General features: G+C 53.5%; 2 protein-coding genes and 1 long non-coding RNA gene across 3 annotated transcripts in view; 2 read left to right on the top strand and 1 right to left on the bottom strand.

Annotated features, from left to right (window-relative positions):
- Nucleotides 1-3,243, top strand: part of LOC117654218 — a 91,036-nt gene extending 87,793 nt beyond the window's left edge. Inside the window, exon 3 of the long non-coding RNA XR_004588293.1 lies at nucleotides 3,167-3,243. This is a non-coding gene — a long non-coding RNA (uncharacterized LOC117654218). The remainder of the gene's footprint in view (nucleotides 1-3,166) is intronic.
- Nucleotides 3,244-3,339: 96 nt separating this feature from the next.
- LOC117645949 lies at nucleotides 3,340-11,283 on the top strand. Its single transcript, XM_034386524.1, has 6 exons — nucleotides 3,340-3,525; nucleotides 3,619-3,952; nucleotides 9,963-10,194; nucleotides 10,295-10,693; nucleotides 10,792-11,170; nucleotides 11,266-11,283. Exons 1-6 carry the CDS (start codon nucleotides 3,340-3,342, stop codon nucleotides 11,281-11,283), a joined length of 1,548 nt encoding a protein of 515 aa, XP_034242415.1.
- Nucleotides 11,284-14,814: 3,531 nt separating this feature from the next.
- Nucleotides 14,815-20,545, bottom strand: LOC117654447 (zinc finger protein 773-like). Its single transcript, XM_034401082.1, has 8 exons — nucleotides 20,064-20,545; nucleotides 19,691-19,748; nucleotides 19,460-19,615; nucleotides 19,186-19,362; nucleotides 18,382-19,106; nucleotides 18,119-18,302; nucleotides 17,794-18,024; nucleotides 14,815-17,704 (listed from the first exon to the last, which is right to left on the bottom strand). The coding sequence occupies exons 2-8, from the start codon at nucleotides 19,691-19,693 to the stop codon at nucleotides 17,012-17,014; spliced, it is 2,169 nt and encodes a 722-aa protein (XP_034256973.1). The 5' UTR covers nucleotides 19,694-19,748; nucleotides 20,064-20,545; the 3' UTR covers nucleotides 14,815-17,011.
- Nucleotides 20,546-20,608: the final 63 nt, after the last annotated feature.

The raw sequence follows: 20,608 nt of genomic DNA, 5'->3' as shown, positions 1-20,608 counted from the left end.
CCAACGCCACTGACCCATGGCAGACTTAGCGAAATATAAAGCTGGAATCCCGTGCGTTGCAGCATGCTAGTAATGGGCTGCGCACAGCGCACCGATCCACTCACTCTCTCTCTCTCTCACGCGGACGCAGTTCGGGGCACCGCGACCCTCACAGAGCCGTTTAAACATTCAAATGTGCCAATCCCGCGCGCGGGTCTACCGTCCCTCGACCGTCCTGTTTCGTCACCACTCTAATCTCAGCCGCGGTCCCGCCGCCCCGCCCCGCCCCGGAGAACGAATTTGCCTTCTGCCAAGCCTGCTTCCGGCCGCGTCATCAGGCGGACGGCCACCCCGCCTCGCCTCGCCCCACCCCGCCCCGCCCCGCCCCGTCATCAAATTTTTACATGCCGCTTTTAGCGAGGCCGCAAACCCAAGGTCAGAGGGCTGCTGCCGCTGCTGCCGCCCAAAAGGGCGGAGAGGATGATGAATCGTGTTGGCGAGTCCATCTGCAGCTGCCTGGCACTCGGCGCCCTCGGCGGCCGGATGTCCAAAGTCGAGAGGAGCGTGCCTCGGGACCAGAGGGGGGGCATTGTAATCGTCATGGCGAGGAGGGGCAGGGCAGGGCAGGGCGGGGCTGGGGCTGCAGGGCACGGCGCGCGGAAATCCATGAATACCGAAGCGCAAAACTCATCCGGTCCGGCGGTGGCCCGCCCCGTGGTCTCCGAAGGGCCGCGCTGTATCTCACGATTAAACCGCGCGCACTGCCCCGTCCGTACCCGTACCGCCCCGTACCGCCCCGTACCCCCGAAATGAACGGCCAGGTCCGCCACCGCGCCGCCACGCCAGCGCACCGCGCGACGCGCTGATGTGCGCGCGACATGGTACGCCCATCCCCTTAACATCCCCGCGGCTCGCGCGGCTCACGCGGCCCCGCGCAGGACGGGGCAGACGGGGGCCTTGGCGGGGACGGCGGGGACGGACGGGGGACGGGACGGGACGGCCCCTGTAACTCGAGGCTCGGGGACGGCTCCCTTGGCCCACTTCGGTCCAGCCTGGCTGCCTGCTGGCTGCCTGGAGCCCCGCATGGCGCGCCTCGGCACGGCGTGGCACGGCACGGCACGGCACGGCACGGCGTGGCACGGCACGGCACGGCACGGCACGGCACGGCACGGCACGGCACGGCACGGCACGGCACGGCACGGCGTGGCACGGCACGGCACGGCACGGCACGGCACGGCACGGCACGGCACGGCACGGCACGGCACGGACGTCCACGCATCATCTCTGTTAGCCGGACGCGCACCACCGCCACACACACACACACACACACACACACACACACACACACACACACACACACACACAAACACACACACACACACACACACACACACACACACACACCAACACAAACACACACACACAAACACACACACACACACACCCTCTGTCTCTCCCGCCTACGCGGTATTATATCATCCCCCCCGCTCTCTTTTTTTCCTGGTGTAGGAGCGGTGGCGCTCGCCGTCGTTGCGCTCTGCCGGCCGCTCCAAGCAGCTCGTTAGGGCGCCGCGACGGCCTCAATCAAACTCTTGTGTCGCGGGGATCCTGGCCCGGCGCGGCGCAAGGCGCGCGAGGCGGAACGGAACTACGGAACCCGAGGCACGCCGCCGAACAAGTGTCCACTCGTCCGTCAACTCGTCCAAGAGAGTCTGACAAGGGAAAACCCACGAAGGGTTTGTTACCTGGCGGAAAAGACATATTTCCTGTCAAAATGTCATGTTCTATTGCGCAAAGAAACGTCTTTGTTGTTTGATCTGTTTTCCTCGTCATGCGAAGAATTTTCGACGACAGTCTTTTAGAGTCAAAGGCAACGGGGGTCGGGGTGAGGGGGGGGGGGAGAATAGTTGCCCAGCGGTCTCATCAAGATTCTCCTCGTTGAGCCCGACGAGGATCGAGTGGTTGATTAGCGGACACTCGATGGTCTTCCCGTCTCACTTCTGATAAAATGGCCACAGAACGCGAGAGAAAGAGAAGAGGGGGTAGAACCCCGCGAAAGATATTTACGGACGGTGAAAGAGAGAGGGAGAGATGTCCCCCCGGGCCCAGCCCCGCGCGCCGCACCCCCACAGAAAAGTCCTCTCCAGCTGAGCAACAAGTTCCCCGTCATGCATCAGGCTGCAAAAGTCGTATCGGGGCGAGCGCCCGGGCAGACGGGCAGCCTAGCACTCTGCAGCTCTGCACCGCGGCGGGCGGAGACGGGGCGGGGGAGAAAAACCAACCCAAGTGGCACTTTACACGACTCGCCGACGAGGGCGGCCGCTCGATCCTTGTACGTGGTGGCTCCGAACCGAGGGCCCTGCAAGTGCTGGCCTGGTTTGGAACGAACTGGGTCACGCCCTGCGCCTTGCACCGTTGTCGTTCTTACGGTGTGCCGTGCCGGCCGCGCCGCGCCACGAGGACCCCAGACGGCCCCGGGCGAGCAGCAAGGTGCAGCTAGCAGCTGCCGATGCGTTAGATGTGAGAGACTGCCAGTGGTGAGGTAACTATTGGCCCGACTCACAGTGGGCTGGGCAAGAAGACCGGCGCGGCGCCGCCGGCCAAAACTCTAAACGCGTTTTGAGCTCTAGAGCTGCTAGAGACAGAAACAAACGTGCGACACCACCAATGGATTCCTCATTCGGAGAGCAATCCATTGGTGGGGTCACTTGTTCATTTTGAGTCATCCCATTCGGCGACTCTCGAGCTCGCAACGTGTCCGGGATTCTGACCGCCGCCACCGGTCTTCTGGCCCACTGTGGGACGCTGCCCCGCGCGCGGGATTCTCGTTGGAGTCCCTGATTCAAAGGCGTCGTCGACTGTGTAGCTGCGACGCTCACGCCCGTCCTCGAGCCGCTGGGTGGCCCCGCGGACACTGGACCCCTGGACCCGGCCGCAACCTTTCCAACGACATTGCGCCGCCCCCGGCCGCCCCCGGCCGCCCCTTCCCGGCCCTGACTGACCCCAAAAAAGAAGTTTGTCCGCGCGGGGGCATTGCAGAACAAACTTGGCCCGGCCCACATAGCCGCTAGGTGCGGAGAGGAGTGCGGGGGCTCCATCCATGGTGTATGTGATCCCGGGCCCCCGCCTCGCAAACAGGACAAAGCAAAAAGTCAGAGATCTAATGCTGCTTCTTCTTCTTTGGCAGTCTCCCGCGACGAGGTGGCCGGCTGGTGGGCGTCGGCCGGCGTGCTGACGCTGGTGCAGGCGCTGGGCATCGCGCTGGTGGCCACGCTGGGCGTGTTCGTCAACGTGCTGTGCGCGCTCATCTGGAGCGGCCGGCCCGCGCTGCGCAGTCACTCGACGCGCTACGTGTACAACATGCTGGCCGCCAACTTGCTGTGCTCCGGCGTGCTGGCGCCCCTCGACGTCACCAGGCTGGTGCTGGCGCCGTTCCCTCCGCCGGCCATGCAGGCGGCCATGCAGGCGGTCCCCGTGGACTCGGGGGAGCTCCTGTGGCCGGGGGCTGCCGTGGCCGCCGCGGCCGCCGCCGCCACCGACGCGCAGGTACGTGCTCTACTTGGTGGCGGTCTGGGGCGGCCAGCAGTGCCAGCAGTGCCAGCACGCCGCGGTGGCGCCTCACTCACTCCATGCTCGCAGGTGACGGACGCCGGCGTGGCGGCGGCCCTGGTGGCCGACGACGGCGTGCACCACGGCGTGTACGGCGGCGTGTGGGCGCGGCCCTGGGACGTGTGGCTGCGCGACGTGACGCGCTTCACGCAGGCCCTGGCCGTGCAGGTGTCCGTCTTCTCCGTGCTGCTGGTGGCTCTGGACCGCCACAAGGCCGTGCTGTCCCCGCTGCACTACCACCGCATGGCCACCCGCCAGCGCTCCACCATCCTCATCGTCTCCAACTGGCTGCTCATCCCCATCATGACCGCCCTCTTCGAGGTCCGCCTCATCCCCTACTCGCAGTGGATCCACTTCGCCTTCGGTGAGTGTCGCGGTTCGAATGCCTCAGGTCTGTTTCGTCGCTCTCTCGCACTACGTGGGGCACGAAAGGCCTGCCCATTCCTCACAGAGTAGCTTCTCCCTTTCTTTCTTACTGCCGCCGCGCGGTTCGCTCCGCCCTGCTCCGCCTGCTCCACCACCTCGAACGGAGAGCCGCCCTGCCCTTGTCCCGGCCCGGCGCCAAACCACATCTGCATATTTATTTCAATGTCAATGCCTGCTCTCGGCTCAGCAGGAAAGATGGAAGAAAAAAAAAGAGGCAGAGAAAAGTTGGTCTGGGCCGCTCTAGCGCGTGCAGAGGGTTACGGTGTGGTTACCGCCCCCGACGGCGGCAGCCCCGGGCAAGGCCCCGGGCCACGGCAAGTAGCCCACTCCTCGCTCCTCGAGGAGACCGGGGGAAACGCAGCGCGTGTGCGACCTGACAGCCTGGCAGCCTGGCAGCTTCCCTTGTTCACACCTTTCTATTCTCTCCCGCTCCCTCCACCTCCGTGCCTCCGGTTCACATCTCATCCGCGGCTCAGCCTCGATCTCGATCGTGCGGAAAGCGCCGCGGTCGCGCCGTATTCCCCTTTCCCATTCAATTTTCTCTTTCCTCTTTTTCTTTTCCTCTTAACGTTCGTTCGACGCACCTCCGTGCAAGACTGAGCTAGCTGTGCGAGCGACTAGCCGCGTCGGCCATGCGTGTCGCTGTTTCTCTCTTGACCCGAGAATGGTTGCGTTTTCCATGGGTTCGCCACGTCACGACAAGACACTTCTGATGCTCTTTGGTGATCGATCTCGCTACTGTAATTTTCCCGCAGGTCATTGCCTTTGCTTGCGCTTTTTTTTAGTCGCTGTTGAATTGTTTGTGTTTTTTTCTTGAATTTCTTTTTCTTTTTATTTCTTGGAAGTTGGCCGTACTTAATCTTGCTCCTCCCCGCCCCCTGCTGCTTATTATCTCGGCCCGGCGCGCTGTCCTACACGCAAACTAGTCCTCGCGTCCGCGCCCCGCGCTCCGTGGAAGCGGAACGGAGTGAAAGTTGCACCGTGCACCTCGCGAATGAGAGCATGGCGGGGCGGAGCGGGGCGGGGCGGGGCGGGGCGGGGCGGGGCGGGGTGTTTCTAGGGATCCTCCCCCTGCGGCGGCTTGTTGTGTGAACTGCTTCACACGAGCAGATTGAGCACCACCTTTTCATGAAAAATTTGCAACTTTTTCTCGCCCCTACACCGCGGGAGTACAGAACGTCGGACATTCTGCCAAGGGGTCAGACGTGCTTGTAGAACATGCATCGGGTAGCTCAGTCTTCCTAGCTGGGCTCGAATCCACGTATCTTTTTGTTTGTAGTTTGTTTTTTAGCAGATGATACCTTTTTTGTTTGTTTGTTTGTAGATGTTCAGCAATAGACTCTCCAAGTAGTCCAAATTTCCCATCCCTTTCAAATGTGTGCTTGCCTGTGAGTGACTGAGTGAGCGAGAGTGTGTGTAAGTGTGTTTGCGTGTGTGTGAGTGTGTTTGCCTCTGAGGTGTGTGTGTGTGTGTGTGTGTGTGTGTGAGTGTTTTAGCAAAGTTTTGAGGAGTTGGCCGTCCTGTGCGCATCGCCGCATCGGTTCGCGCATGTAGGTCATTAGCACGCTGATGCAGGGCTGCAGGGTGACCTGCATACATCACGTCCCGAGGCTGCCGAGGCTGCCGAGGCCCGGGAATCCATGAATAACCCCGGAGAACCGCCGCCGCCGCCAGGACGCCAGACTAGAGCCAGGACGGCTCGCGCTCTGCTCGCTCGGGTTGGCCGCCAGCCCAGCCAGCACGGCGGCGTGCATCCCCTGTGCATCCCCGCCCCGCAGCAGACTCATTCCGAGAGTCGTTTTCGTCGCTCTGTCTCTCTCGCACCCAAACGGGACGCCCCATGAGTGCGAGAGGGACGGAGCGATGAAAACGACTCTTCAGTCTGCAGGGCCTGCCTGCAGCCCTTCGACATGTGCCGGCCCGGCCCGGTTCGTTAGATCGTTATCCGGCCCCGCCGCGCCCCGCCTCGCCTCGGCGCGCCTCGGTGCCAAGAAGCCGTAGGTTATCGCGGCCCCAATGAAAAGCACAAACTCGAGAGTCCAGGCCCCCAGCCTCCAGGCCGCGCGGGTCCACCATGAGCTCATGGGTCCGCCATGGGTCCACGAGGGGCGGCGAGCGCGGCGGCGCGCCAGCCAAGAGACTTTGGCCTCGTTCGGAGAAACACCCAGGCACCTCGCGGCCCCGCCGGGGACGCAGGCAAAATTGGCCTCTGCTGTCTGAAGGCGACGGGTTCGACGTGACTCCGTCGTGGGCACCATGTGTTGTTTTGTCGAGTGTTGAGGGGGCACGGGGCAGAGGCGGTAATCTGGATTGATGCTGACCGAGAGTGTAAAGACCCATGCTTACCGGCTACTCTCGGGTAAGCAGTGCCCGAACGCTAGAGGTCTGCTGAGGCCGGCTGAGGCCTAACAGCGCTGATGATGATGATGATGATGATGATGATGATGATGATGATATGATGATATGACCCTACACCATGGGCACTGTCTTCACTCCAGGCGTCCCGCAGGTCTCGATGGTGGCAGTTTGACTTAAGGTTAGCAGGGAAGGAGGTCGGACGAATTTAAGCCGGTCGGACAAAAAGAAGTCGTACTACAAACGGTGTAGACCCATGGATTGCTCTACGAACGAGGAGTCCATTGGTGGGGACACACTCTCGGTTGCGGAGTCCTATTTAGCGACGCTAGATCTCAAAACGCGTCTAGAGTTTTGGCCGCCGGCACCGGTGTTGGCCCACTGTGCGGTGGATGCAGCAGCCTTGCAGTGCCGGCCCGCCTGGCCCGCCTGGCCCGCCTGGCCCGGGCCGCGGCATTAATGCTGCCGCCGCGATTGGCCGCACTCGGGTCGCATTTCCAATTGAAAGCGAGGCGGGGCGCTCAGCAGCGCTAGTTTCGCCTGGGATTTACACGCACCCCCCCCCCCACACACACACACACACACGCCCTGCGCACACAAAGTGCGCGAGGCGGCACGCGGAGAGCGAGAGGGAGGAGTGCACTAGCCAAGCCTGGCCAAGCCAAACTCGTGTTGGTTCGACTCCACGCTCACTCCTCGCCTGTGGCCGAGGGCCACAGGTGCGCGACTGCGGACTGGGGCCGCCGGCCAGGCAGGCCCACTACACTCTACCAAAAATGTCCTGTAAATGCCGTTAATTTATTACCAGTTTTCACTGTAGGTCAATTCACAGCGTTTACTGTGATCTGCTGACGGGATTCACTGTGATCTTGTTCGCGGTGTTCACTGTGATCTGGTCCCCAGTAAACACTGTGAGTTTGACGCCGCTAAGCACCGAAGTACTGCAAATCAGGCTCCAATTCACGGCGTTTACTGTGGCCAGATCACAGTGAACACTGTAACCGAGATCACAGTGAACGCCGTGAACTAGTTCACAGCAAATGCCGTGAATTGCATAACAGCAAACATTGGTAATAAATTAACGGCGTTGACAGGACATTTTTTGTAGAGTGTAGGCAGGCTAGGCAGGCCTACACGCGTGTTGCTGGTCGACGGCAAGCAGTGCGCAGTTAGTTGTCCCAAGGGACGACAGCGTCAAACAATTTGCGATCGGGTCTTCTTTTTCCCCTGTCAAATGGACTGTACACCAGCCTTCCCAAACCCTGAAATAAATAAAAATCTAATGGTATGGAGCCGCGCAGCGCGCGCGCCGGAGTGGTTGTGCCCTCGAATAGTGAGTGGGCAGCTGTGATGAACGGCGTGGCGGGGCGTGGCGTGGCGTGGCGTGGCCGGGGGGGGGGAGCCCAATTCCGAAAACAAACAAACAAGCGAGACTCCAGTCGCACTGACATGTCACCCAGCGGTCTGACCGCCCGTCTGGCCGTCCGAGTCCTTGAAGAAGAGCATTTTGAGGGGCACACGCACGTGGACGTCGAGGACGTCGTGGACGTCGAGGACGTCGAGGACGTCGTGGACTCGCAGGCATAGCAGGCCGACCCAGCAGCGCCACCAGCGCCAGCAGAGGGCGAAATGACAAAAACCCGACTTGAATGGCAATTGAAAGTGTTTGCTCGATACTCCCGCCATGATCCTAGCAACGTGCCGGCACTGCCATGAAGAGGCCCCCCTCCCCCTCCACTGCCGCCGCTGCCCCGAAGGCGAGCGTGCCTCGTGGGTCTCGGCCACTAGAGGCTGTGGCCGCGGACGCGCCTTGATATTGGACATCAATTGGCTGCATCGCGCTGCCCGGCCGCGTCCGGGTTCCATTTCCTTCATTTCCTGCCATTCCGGCCGGAAGCCCCGGAAAATTGGGACTCCGAAAATAATAAGGGAGGCAAAACACGGTTCGGGAGTGGTGGAGTGGCACAAGTAAAAAGACTCCCCTCCCACTCCCGCCCTTGCCGTGATCCGCGAAGCGTGCACCTGGGGCGCCTAGCACGCTCGTTCCAGCAGCTTCGCTGGAGCCTCCAGGCTGTCTCCAGTCTGTCTCCAGGCTGTCTCCAGGCTGTCTCCAGGCTGTCTCCAGGCTGTCTCCAGGCTGTCTCCAGGCTGTCTCCAGGCTGTCTCCAGGCTGTCTCCAGGCTGTCTCCAGGCTGTCTCCAGGCTGTCTCCAGGCTGTCTCCGGGCTGTCTCCAGGCTGTCTCCAGGCTGTCTCCAGGCTGTCTCCAGGCTGTCTCCAGGCTGTCTCCAGGCTGTCTCCAGGCTGTCTCCAGGCTGTCTCCAGGCTGTCTCCAGGCTGTCTCCAGGCTGTCTCCAGGCTGTCTCCAGGCTGTCTCCAGGCTGTCTCCAGGCTGTCTCCAGGCTGTCTCCAGGCTGTCTCCAGGCTGTCTCCAGGCTGTCTCCAGGCTGTCTCCAGGCTGTCTCCAGGCTGTCTCCAGGCTGTCTCCAGGCTGTCTCCAGGCTGTCTCCAGGCTGTCTCCAGGCTGTCTCCAGGCTGTCTCCAGACTGCCTCCGCCGGACGTCCCGCTCCCCCCTTTTTCTCCCGGAGCGGAGACACTGCGTCCGTTCGGGACTTGCATAATAGCCTCAATCCGGCTAAGTGTCTGCCCGTCTGCCGGCGGGTCCAGTCGCCTTCTGTCCCGCTGCCCCGGGGCCGCCTGCCAGGGCCAGGGCCTCGGCCAGGGCCGCCGGGGCCGCCAGGGCCGCCCCGATGGGGTGCGCACTGCCATGGCACTGCCTGCATCGCGCTCGCCCCCGCCCCGCGCCCCCCGCCCCCCGCGGGTGGCGCCCGAACCTCCGACCCGCGTCGTCGGGCGTATAACGCGTTTTTGAAACCACGCCACGCCTTACGACACCGCAATCTAGTTGGGGAGCAGAAGGCCACGCCACAGACACCCCGCGCCGCGCCGCGCCGCGCATCATCGGCACCAAGTCAGTGTCAGGGCGATTAAGGTCAGGCGGCGGGTCGGCCAAGAACTGGGTCAGCGAAACAAGACACCAAACACGGCCTGCGCAGGGCCGACTTATTTTCAGCCGATTTAGTCTTGCTTTCTCCCGCTCCCCGCTGAATGAACTTTAAAGGGGTTTCTGCGCTGCGAGATGTTCTTCGCGGTGCCTCATGATACTACACTGGTCCCGGGCGCGGCGCGCGGCGCGCGGCCGCCACGCCAACTGGGCTAATCCTAATGCACCAGCCGGAACACCAAAGTCCCTTCGGCGGAATAATCAGAATCAGATTGACTGGCGCGGCTGGACCGCTGCCCCTCCACTGTTTGCCATGTTCCACTCCGCGTAAGCAAGATCGCGCGGCCGGGGGCGAGTGCCAGCGGCCAGCATCCAGCATCCGCTGCTGCAGGTCCATAATTCGGCCGGCCCGCGCATAATGGCACCAGCGCCGTCTCTCTCGCATTCATGAGGCGCTCGGCCGTGGCGCGAGGGAGACGGCGCGAGCCTGCAGGCCGCGGGCCGAGCCGACACATCGGGCACGGCCCTGGCACCGCCAACACGTCGCGTCGCACGTCGCCCTTGTTGACCAATCGCTGTTGACTGCGCAGGTTTCGCCGTGCCGCTGTACATCATCGTGTACATGTACGTGCAGATGTCGCTGGCCGCGCACCAGAACAGCAAGCGCACGCGGCGCCACAGCGTGTGCACGCCCACGCAGAGCACGCGGAGCAACGGGCACGCGTCCATGGACGCGGGGTCGCGCGGCGGCTCGCGCGGCGGCTCGCTGGACCTCAGCCTGCCGCCCTTCAGCGGCACGCCCGAGCACGCGGCCAGCAAGGGGTGAGTTGCCGCCGAGATCGACGCGGCCGCCCACAGGGAGCAACCCACTCCCGCTCTCGAGATTTCGATTAATCGACGTGGCTCGCGCGTTGCCCCGCAGGGACTTCCCCCGGCGCCAGGGCCGCAACCCGCCGCTCGGCTCCATCGTGCTGAACAGCAAGCGGCGCTGCTCCAACGCCAGCTTCTCCACGCTGCTGCTGCGCGAGGAGGGCCGCGCCGTCAAGACGGCCCTGTTCGTGGTGGGCGCCTACCTCACCTGCTGGACGCCCTACTTCGTGTTCGTGCTACTGCAGCGCCCGTCGCCGCCCTTCGTGCTGCTGCTGGCGCACGTCAACTCGTGCGTGTCGCCGTGGATCTACGTCCTGCGCAACGAGGAGGTGCGCCTGGAGGCCAAGAAGCTGGTGGCCAGGGTGCTGCACCTCAAGCTGGCCCTGCCCCGCCAGCCGCAGGACAGCCCCGCCCACGCCCACAGCTACGGCCGCTCCGACTCGTGCTACAGGTGGGTACCGGGGGGGGGGGCAGTCCTGCGGTGCGTGTAAAGCAGTGGACGGCCGCGCGCCGTCTTGCTGAAACAATCTGTCCTCCTTTCCCCCGCAGCAAGGCGGTCGAGGCGTCCGCCCACCCGGCGCACCCCCAGCAGTCCTCCCACTGCGACAGCATGTCCGTGCAGAGCTTCCACCTTCCCACCGCGGGGGCCGTGGCGGGGGCCGCGGCGGGCGACGCTCTGGCTCCGGGGCCCGGCTCCGTCGGCGGCGTGCCCGCCGCGGGACTGCCGAGCTACCTCACCGGGGCCCCCCTCGGGGGCGTGGCGGGCTCGGACTCGCCGCTCACGGCGGAGAGCCTCTGCAGTGCGGGCGAGTCGCCAGGCCCCGCGACGGCCGGCGGTCTGGTGCGGCTGGCCTACAAGTACCCGCACTCGCAGTACCCGTACCCGCAGTACTCCGGGCACCTGCAACGCGGCCGCTCGCAGACCTGCGTCCGCCAGAACTCGGACTCGTCGTCGGGCAGCGGCCGGCCGCTGCTGCAGTCGGACCACGCGCCGGGCCGGTGCGGGCGGCGGCGCCTGGGCAGCTCGGGGGACAGCGGTAGCGACCAGGAGACCCCGCGCCACGGCGCCACCCAACTCGACGACGACGGCTCGCCGCCGCCGCTCTCGCCCCTCGACCGCGACCGCGACCGCGACCGCGACCGCGACCGCGACGCCAGGGCGGGGTGTCGACGCAAGCTGCTGCACCGGGACAGCCTGGAGGAGGAGGACGAGGACCAGCTGTCGCCCACGCCGCCGCTGCCGCTGTCGGCCACCTTCCGGAGGATGTCGGCGCACGGGCCGCCCCCGCCCACGCCGCCGCGCCGCTCCAGTCTGTGCGGCAGCAGCGGCAGCAGCGCGTGCAGGCGGGGCTCCCTCAAGCTGGACGCCAACATCTTCCAGGTGAGTGCAAGTCACCCTGCTGTCACTCCGCGCTGCTTTGTTGCTTTGTCCGTGACGTTGGCCACGACTGTTCCAGTTCGACAACATCCCCGTGCCCTTGGAGGGCGGCCTCGGCGGCCTTGGCGGCCATGGCAGCGTGCCGCTGTCCCTGTCGCTGCGACAGAACTCGGGGGGTAGCATCGAACAGGCGGACTGCAGCACCGTCAGCGGGGACAGCGGCATCTGCATATTCGCGGCCACGACGGCATTCGCGGGGGGCGGCGCGGGCGGCTCTGAGAGCATTTCCATGTTGACTGCGGGCCACGCGCCGCCCCCCGCCGCCTCCGTGTTGCGGCCCCCACCGCCGCCGCGGAATAAGCTGAAGCGGATTGAGGCCGTGGAGGAGTCGGTCTGTGACACGACCTTCTCGACGATCGCGTCCACCGCGTCCAGCCCGACCTCGACCTCGACCTCGACCTCGACCCCCAATCCCACGTGCGCAAACACGTGCGGCAACGGACATGCAGCGCCGCACTTCCCGCCGTGGCCGCTCAGTGAGTTCCCCGAGTTCCCCGAGTTCCCCCCGGCCGCCGCCGCGGCCACGCACTCGCTGCAGCAGCTGCAGCACTGCGCCACGGTGAGCGCTGCCACGGACAGGCTGCACAAGCTGGCAGACATCCGGACCCTCGTCAAGACCAACATGCACCGGCCCGCGTACCGCGTTCCCAAGGCCGACTTCTAGGAGAAGCAGCCGACGAGGTGACAACACTACACTGCGAATCTGGGTTCAATAGCCAGCTTCAAAGGGACTACATTTTAGTATTTATTAATTTTTGCGCTCTCTGAATCCCCAACCTCTTTTTGTTTTACAGAATACTTACTGCTCCTCACTGTCGCGTAGAAATTTTTTAGCTTATTCAAACCCGGGACTTCCCCAATCCAATAACAATTATTCAAATAACGTTAATAACTTAGATACTTCATTTGTGACCTAGTATGAACTGACCTTCTAAGCATATTTTTTACTATCATGGTAAAAACTGCAAATGTACCACCCAAAAGCCCAGAGGATGTGGTCGCCCACTCTGCAAATGTGTCCCCTCCCCCCTTTTCCCCCGTAAATTACTCACTTCCCACAGTGAGCTCTAATCCAAGCCACAATCACAACATGTTATGTTTTTATTTATGGGAATGACATAAATGCAAAATCAATTTGAAAAAGTAAACAATCATTCAAAACTGCCTTACAAACCCTGTTTCACAACCAAGGACCAGTTACAGTTTCATCCTGAACAGAAGACTGTCCCATTCCAGAAATTTAATTTCCTATTTTATTTTTTTTAATTTGTTTTTTTTTTTAGCGGCAAACTTAGGAATGTGTGTTTGTTTCTGCTGCTGGACAGTAGAATCATTTCAAACTGAAATTGTTGTTTTCGATTTGCCACTATAGCTGTAAGGTTCATCACAATGTGAATACACGCACAATATTTGTGACCTTCAAAAAGATGAAATAGCAACAGCAGATGAGTTTTTGGTCACTTTAGAGAACTACCCATTGTTTCCCTCACTTCTTCAAGGTAAACCATTATAAAAATTTTGCCCTCAGAAATAATCAACATGGAGCGAAAAATTGCCTCTAGAAAAAACAACTTGGTTGCGTACTGCTACAAAAATTAGTGGATTCCAAATACTGATGGCGTGTGCTAAAGCGCTCACTCCGAGGGGGTGGCCAGAGTAGTGCACCTTGACTTTGGTCTCCATATCTTAAATACATTATTATTTTTTTTAAATTGCACAATCCTGGTTTTGAATTGAGATTTGCTGAACATATGTGGGAGATGTAGTAAAGGAAGTGATAGCAGAGAGCCTTGAAAATCTGCCCATGACACAATAGTGGTGTGCCATTAATTTTTCTAAAGCTAGTAATAAAATAAAATAAATGTGATATAATTTATGTTCTTTTTTTAGGAATGATCAGATGTTATCGCTGGATCGGTACCTCTGTAGGTGAAAGTTAAGATAACAGACTAGATTTGTATTTAATCAATTTTGTTCATGAACGATTCAACATAGTACTTCCATATGGAGGTTCATCCTAGTCTACATCTGAATTTCATACACAGTATGTTAGTTGACCTACGTGTTTAATTTCAATATCACACCGCCCAATGAAAGTTAGAGAACCAGTGAATGCACTCATGTATTTTCTTTATAGAATAAAGTTAAGCTGAAAATGTTTAGAAGTTATGCCTTGGGCTTGCATGTTGCAAATCTGCGCTGTGAAACTATTTAACTACAGCATTTATCTTCTTTACACAATATATTGATAATACAGTATTTTCTTTAATTTGTGTCCTTGCATAGTATATTTTAAAATTTTGACAGTGATTTTATACCACCTGTTCATTAAAGGAAATCCCTGGTACCTAGTAGAAATCACCTTGAGGCTCTGTGACCTCCATGTCCCAGCAAGTTACAAAAAGGTCATTATTTGGGACCATTCTGAGATCATCTTGAGTTCTTGGGCCATTTTGACCTCACTGTGACTTTGTTTTCTACTAGAATAGGGCTGGAGTGACTCCGATCTTAGAAGTACTTGCTATTTCTGCATTTAAGAGCAATGTAACAGAGATGTTTCAATGCTAGCTGAGTTTAGATTGCTTTGACTGATTGTAATGTTGTGAAGATAGTTTACAGATTGCACAAATGTGCTACACTATATATGTTATTATTTTGGAATGAAATGTTTATGAGATGTTATCAGCGTGGTAAAGTTTACACTTTATTGTAATGTGATAGGCTCGATATGGATGGCAAAAGGTGATTTGCCCGAGAAAAGTGATGGATTTTAATTTCTAGATAAATATCTGCGCTTTATATACCTGTATGTATGTCCTTTCAAATAATTTATATTTTGTAAATAAGTTGAATTAGTCATAAAATGTTGTGGCAAAACTGTCGGCTGATGCGAAACTGTGTTAAAAACTGTTGTGCCAACAATAAAACCTCCTATGTAAGAAAGAATACAGTGCCTCCAACCTATTTTGGGAAAAATGTCAGTTTGCAAAGTCTGCAGGGAGGTGTTAATGATCCACAAGGTACGGTCTGCTGTGAGCTCCTTACACAGGACTCTAGCCTCACCAGCAGTAACAGTGGACGCAACAAGCTGCTGGATCCTGTTGATGTCCCTGGATAAAATTATAAGAAAACCATTTCCTTATAAATCAACTATAATTCAATATGAATTATAACGTCCCAAAACAAACTTCCTTTCACACACATTACTGTTGTACACTATTATCACCATACTGACACAATACAAACCAAGTTTCAAATTACTTAAGAAAGAAAAATGTTGTGGGACATAAATAAAAATATACACACAAACATGAACCAAAAGTCAAGTCCACAAATATCATTGATGTAACAGTCAATGGAATGATCCACATCAGTTAACAAGCTTAAGTAGTGTTTCATTAAATTAAAACAATGAGTCATAGTCTAACATGTTCATCCCCCTCAGGCTTGAAACCTAGTAATAAACTAAGCCTTGATTACATTAAATCAAAGTCATAACAGAAAAAACATATCACCCAGTAGATAGTATCGATAGGAAATATCTAACAATAAAGTCATAATTACAATTCAGCACATAAAGTGGAAGCTTATGATTGATCTGAAAATTTGAAAAATGAACTGGCAAAGACTGCTGAGCTGTGAAGGAATCCATGTACTTGAAAACCTGAAAAAACTTGAAAACATGCTGCTAACCATTTGTAAACAGAGCATACTGTTAACTACTTACACCTCAGACAAAACGAAAAAAAAAAAAAAGAATAAATGTATTGAGAAGTACAAAATGCATACAGGGATTCATCTAACTTTACACAAACACTAGCACCGTAAAGGAAAAAAATCACAAAGCATGGTAGCAGGAAAAACAGTCAGCACCAAATTCCCTTCTACATTTTTGTTTACTACACCACAACCACATTTCCTTTTCCTTAGCTACAATATCTCACAGAAGCAAATAGTACTCATCACACTCCAGAATACTAAGATTCACAAACAATGAACCAGTATTAGGACATGAGATAAACACATACTGTAGTAGTAAACACTATTACCAACAGTTACACAGATATTAGGAAAAGACTTGCGATTGGCAAATTCAGGTCTTCACATTGCTGCCTAATTCAGACTATATTCTAAATAATACTTTAGACTGTAAAACGAATTACATTCAATAACCCCCTTCATTTTCAAAAGGGACCACGTCATGAGACAAGGTGTAGAGTGATGCTTAATTTAAAATTCTGCAACGCTATAATAAATAAACACAATATAAGTGATGGGTAGAATACAAACAGAGCTAATCAAATAAAATATGTGGAATCAGATTTGAATTCAAAATTTTCACACTGGACAAGGAAAAGCTTCTAACAGAATGAACATCACAATCATAGGGGTTTTAAGAAAATACCTTTCTTTACTGCCTAATTTACAGCAGAGAGGGAAAAATACAGGGATCAAGGCAGATCAAAACCAAAATATGAGGGAAACTCACTCTCACATTGCAGAACACATAAATTATTTAACATGGTTCTTGTTATATACTATGTAGCCACTAACCATATATTACAAGGTTAGCCAAGGAAATTTTTTACTGTGAATCTAGAAAATGACTACTGAGACATTTAGAAATGATTAGCTCCTTTGAAACAGGACGGTTCCAAACCAAATTTTGAGACACCTTCGCTGGAAGACAAGAACAAAAGTATGTAGTGAAGCACATAACATCGACTTAAATGTATGTAAAAGGAAAATCACAGACTATTTTTGTTTGTCAATGCGTGCCTTGATGGCAGTATAGATTTTTCATCCAATAACATAAAAATTTCAACACAAAACAGAGAAGAAACAGATTAGTGCCCCCTAATAAATATCACAACCATTTAAGGTTCCTGCCTTACAAAATATAATTCACAAGCATTAAACTGCAACCAGAATACCGTTTTCCTTTGATTAAGTTTTGATTCTGTAATGGATTTTGAGAATGCAAAATAAAAAAACGTTAGATCAACAGGTTCTAAAAGAACAATGGACACTTTTAAGAACAAAAGACAATATTTTAAAATAATATAACAAAATCAAAGTACAAAATTGGAGAGAAGATACTGGATCATCATTTATTATTAATTATCACTAAGGTGGGGTGGGAGTGGAGATGAACAATGGAGTGAGTGATTATGATCACAGCCTTGCCCATAAAGTAGAGAATATGTCATAAGATATAAAGTTCTAATACTAGAGCAAATAAATATCAAAGCTTTGTACAAAGTTTTAAAATAAAGTTGCTCATATATTTATGTATCCTTACTCTAGGTGCACTTAATAGGCAACCACAAATCACAAATTGGCATCATTTAACAGTGAGGAATCAACAACTGTGTCTGGATTCACTACTTCTAAGGTACTCATTACTACTCCAACAGAATCTGAGTTGGAGTTCAGTGCAGAAACGTGGCTCAAATCCATCTTTATATCAGCCATTCCATCTTCAACCTTCATTCTTACGACTGGCTCTAGAGGTGCAGTGTGGATGATTTCCACCCCTTCTAAAGAATTGCTTTCAGTTCCAGATACACCAACAACACCATCAGGCTTCTCCTCTTCTAAAATATAAGAGTTGTGTATTTTTTGATGTGCAGTAAGACCTCCCTTTTTCATAAACTCCTTTTCACACAAATGGCATTTGTACCGCTTCTCTTCCAAATGCATCTTCTTGTGGGCATTTAAGTACCACAAAAAGTGGAAACTCTTGTTACAAATATCGCAGGTGAATGGTCTATGCTCTTGATGACTTTTTAAGTGTTTGTTGAGAGCAGCTCTGTCGGCGTATGTTCGAGGGCAGAGAGTGCAAGAATGCGGACGAAGGCCCTCATGGGAGCGCCGATGTCGCACTAAATCTCCTCTTCGGGCAAACTCCCTTCCACACTTATCACATTTCACCCGTTCTCCATTGTGCACCTTAAGATGTAAATTTAAATTTGCTTTCCATTTAAAAGACTTTCCACACAGATGACAGGTAAAGGGAGTGTCCTAATTTTGGGAGAAGAAACAAAAATTGCATAAATTACACTAAACATTTCATACATGAAATTGGATCAAATAAGAATCATAGAAATTACCTGACTATGAACTCTTCGGTGAGCACGGAGATGTGACCTGGATCGAAATGAGCGCGCGCACACAGCACAGGTGTACGGCCGTTGATCTGAATGTGTTTTAATATGGGCTTCTAGGTTGTGTTTGTCCGAGAATGCCTTGTTGCAAGTGATGCATGAAAATGGGCGCTCTCCAGAATGGACTCTCCGGTGTCTATCCAGTTTACCTTTCCCAGAGAAGGATTTACCACAAATCTAATTTAAAAAAAAAAAAAACATAATTAGCCAAACTAAAAGACAGCCACTTGAAGTATCAGTTGAAATCAGCACAAAAATAACTTTTACTTACATCACATTGATAAAGGCTCGTGTGTAAACGGGCATGCAGAGTAAGGTCCCACCTCATGGCAAAACTTTTCCCACAGGTGTCGCAGATGTGTGGCCGGGCGTCGCTGTGCTGCGCCATGTGGGCCCGCAAGTTCGTCCGTCGCATGAACCTCTTGGGACACGCACTGCATGGAAATGGTTTCAAGCTGGAAAAAGAAGGCAGAGGCATTAGTTAGCACTTCCATGAAAACGGTAGAGAGTTTTAAACTTTCGTGATTTACTAACCCTTTTTCAGAAGCTCCCTTTTTTGCAGGGTCACCATCATTGATATCTCCTGTGATTGTCTCACCCATACTCTCTGATAAACTGTCCTCAAACACTATACTTTCTATTTTAGGAGAGGCAGAGTTTTCTATGTGGCTAAATGTTACCTTTCCATCAACAATATCATCAGTGGTATACTCTATTATCTGAGAACGGCCCAAAGCACCCTCTGGTACAAAAGATATTACATGAGTATTGGATCCAAGAGAAGCTCCTCCAGTGGAAAATGTTAAGGTCTGATCTTTAGCAAGGACAGTGGAACTGTCAGCAAATTGTGACGTTGAGGGTAAAGTTGTTCCATCGGTAATGTAACTGATGGTCTGGCCTTTAGCTAGAGTCAGTGGTTGAAGACCAGGGTAAGCAATGGTTTGAGCATTCCCTTGCGCATCATATGCTAGGACATGAGTTTTGCCAAGAGTGATGGGAGTCTCATCTTCAGTGTACGCGACAGTATGGGCATTTGAAGCAATTCCTTGCGCCTCAGTTGTAAAAGCCAATTGAGGAGCTGCCTTAATGAGACCGTTAGATTGAGGTTCGGAAACATAATTAATGACCCGCGACTTAGTAGGAGCAGCATATGTGATGGCATGTTGCTTTAGGTGAGCTGAATCAGCTTGCGGCTGGATCTGATTTTGAGCTTGATTTTGTAAGTCCTGCAGCAGAACATCTTTGTACTTCAATTCCACCTGAAAAGGATAAAAACAGGAAATATGTAGACAGGGGTGCTTTAAGTCTGAATAAATTAATACCTTTCATAAAACATACCATGAGAAGAATGTCTTGGCCATCATCTCGATGTGTAACAATCTGACCATTTTCCATTTTCCCTAAAACAATGACACTACCTTCATGTCCAGCCAAGGACACTACACTAGCGCCATCCAAACGTGAAGCATCATCAACTGTTGCCCAGGTTAGATTTCGCTGAAGCACATGTTGAATCTAAACCATACAAATAGTCCAGAAAAGATAACATTATAACAAGGTCAAAAATTTTACACAATAATAGTAATGATGCAAAAGTTTTCAGTCAGTGTACCTCATCTGCTTGTGAAACTTCCACTTCTACATTGTTTTCGGATGACTGAATTTGGTTAGACATTTCCTGAGCCTGATCGGCAGTCACCATCACTATTGAAATAGGGCCATGATCATCAGTAGCCTGTAACTCGTCCTTACAATCAGGTGGCTGCTCCTGCAAAAAAGTTCACAAAGAATATAATTTTATAGGCCTAGAAGATTAATAAAAGAAATAAATATTCACACTTGCCATTTTTGACAAAGTGCAGTCAAAGTTTTGGGAAACAGGGTGGCAATGCTACAGCAATCTGAAACATAAGAAAAGTAAAATTTAATAAATCTGCCGTTTTGAATTGTAAAGAAACAAGTGATCTATTCCAGTATCGCTCGGCAAGACAACCAAGCTAAGACTGGCCACTTTGTAAGAAAGTGTGGTGTGGTTGGATGTCACAACTTTATGGTTCCAATGATGTCATTCTACATGAATTAATGGAAAATTTCTATATAAGTCTTAATAAATTTTCTTGTTGAAAGTGACAGTGTCAAAGAACCCATAGAAAGGGTTACGTGCAACAACAACAAAAACTTTTGAATAATGCTATTTACTGGTCAAACACACTCACCGTGTTGAGAAGAAAAAGATGAATAGGCGCAGGAAGGGATTCCTTTAACTATTTAATAGAAATGTCCTGATAAGAAAGCACTGCAGCGAATAAATATGAGACGACAGAGAGGTTCTGTAGTGTCCAAACAGGCAGCATGGTTCGCTCTAAAGCCAAGCCATGGAGCCGATAGGCGTTCTCAAAACGTTCAAGGGGAAATACTAAGCATGTTCATGGACAGACGTGCACGTCCATTAACAGCATTTAGTTGAGACAAATCCCTGTGAACCAAACAGAAACACAATCTTGCACTTGCAGCGCACAATGTGTACAAACACAAACTCTTGTTTTGCGTAGATCGTTATGGGGGTTTTCGAGAAGGCGCCTTCTGCTTTGAGTTTTGTTTGTGTGAGGGCGCCACTTACGCATCAAAATGCGGCAAATTTGAACTGGTTTGAAGTCAGGTGTTTTCCCCGTCATTTCTTTGAAGTCCAAAGTCTGTTTTTAAACAGTTTCGACCGTGGAAGGGTTATTTCTGTTTTCTGTGCTTCTTGTGCAGAGTTTAA

The sequence above is a fragment of the Thrips palmi genome, unplaced genomic scaffold (assembly GCF_012932325.1).
Source record: "Thrips palmi isolate BJ-2018 unplaced genomic scaffold, TpBJ-2018v1 HiC_scaffold_10, whole genome shotgun sequence".
NCBI lineage: Eukaryota > Metazoa > Arthropoda > Insecta > Thysanoptera > Thripidae > Thrips > Thrips palmi.
The sequence above is the reverse complement of the archived record's forward strand: the minus strand, read 5'-3'. Positions and strand labels throughout refer to the sequence as shown.

Coding starts and splice junctions, on each gene's coding strand:
- LOC117645949 (XM_034386524.1), top strand. CDS start 3,340: ATGCTGGCCGCCAACTTGCTGTGCTCCGGCGTGCTGGCGCCCCTCGAC. Junction 3,526..3,618: donor CCGCCGCCACCGACGCGCAG/GTACGTGCTCTA, acceptor CCATGCTCGCAG/GTGACGGACGCCGGCGTGGC. Junction 10,195..10,294: donor GAGCACGCGGCCAGCAAGGG/GTGAGTTGCCGC, acceptor GTTGCCCCGCAG/GGACTTCCCCCGGCGCCAGG.
- LOC117654447 (XM_034401082.1), bottom strand. Junction 18,303..18,381: donor AAGGGAGCTTCTGAAAAAGG/GTTAGTAAATCA, acceptor TTCTTTTTCCAG/CTTGAAACCATTTCCATGCA. Junction 18,025..18,118: donor CGAGCCTTTATCAATGTGAT/GTAAGTAAAAGT, acceptor TTTTTAAATTAG/ATTTGTGGTAAATCCTTCTC.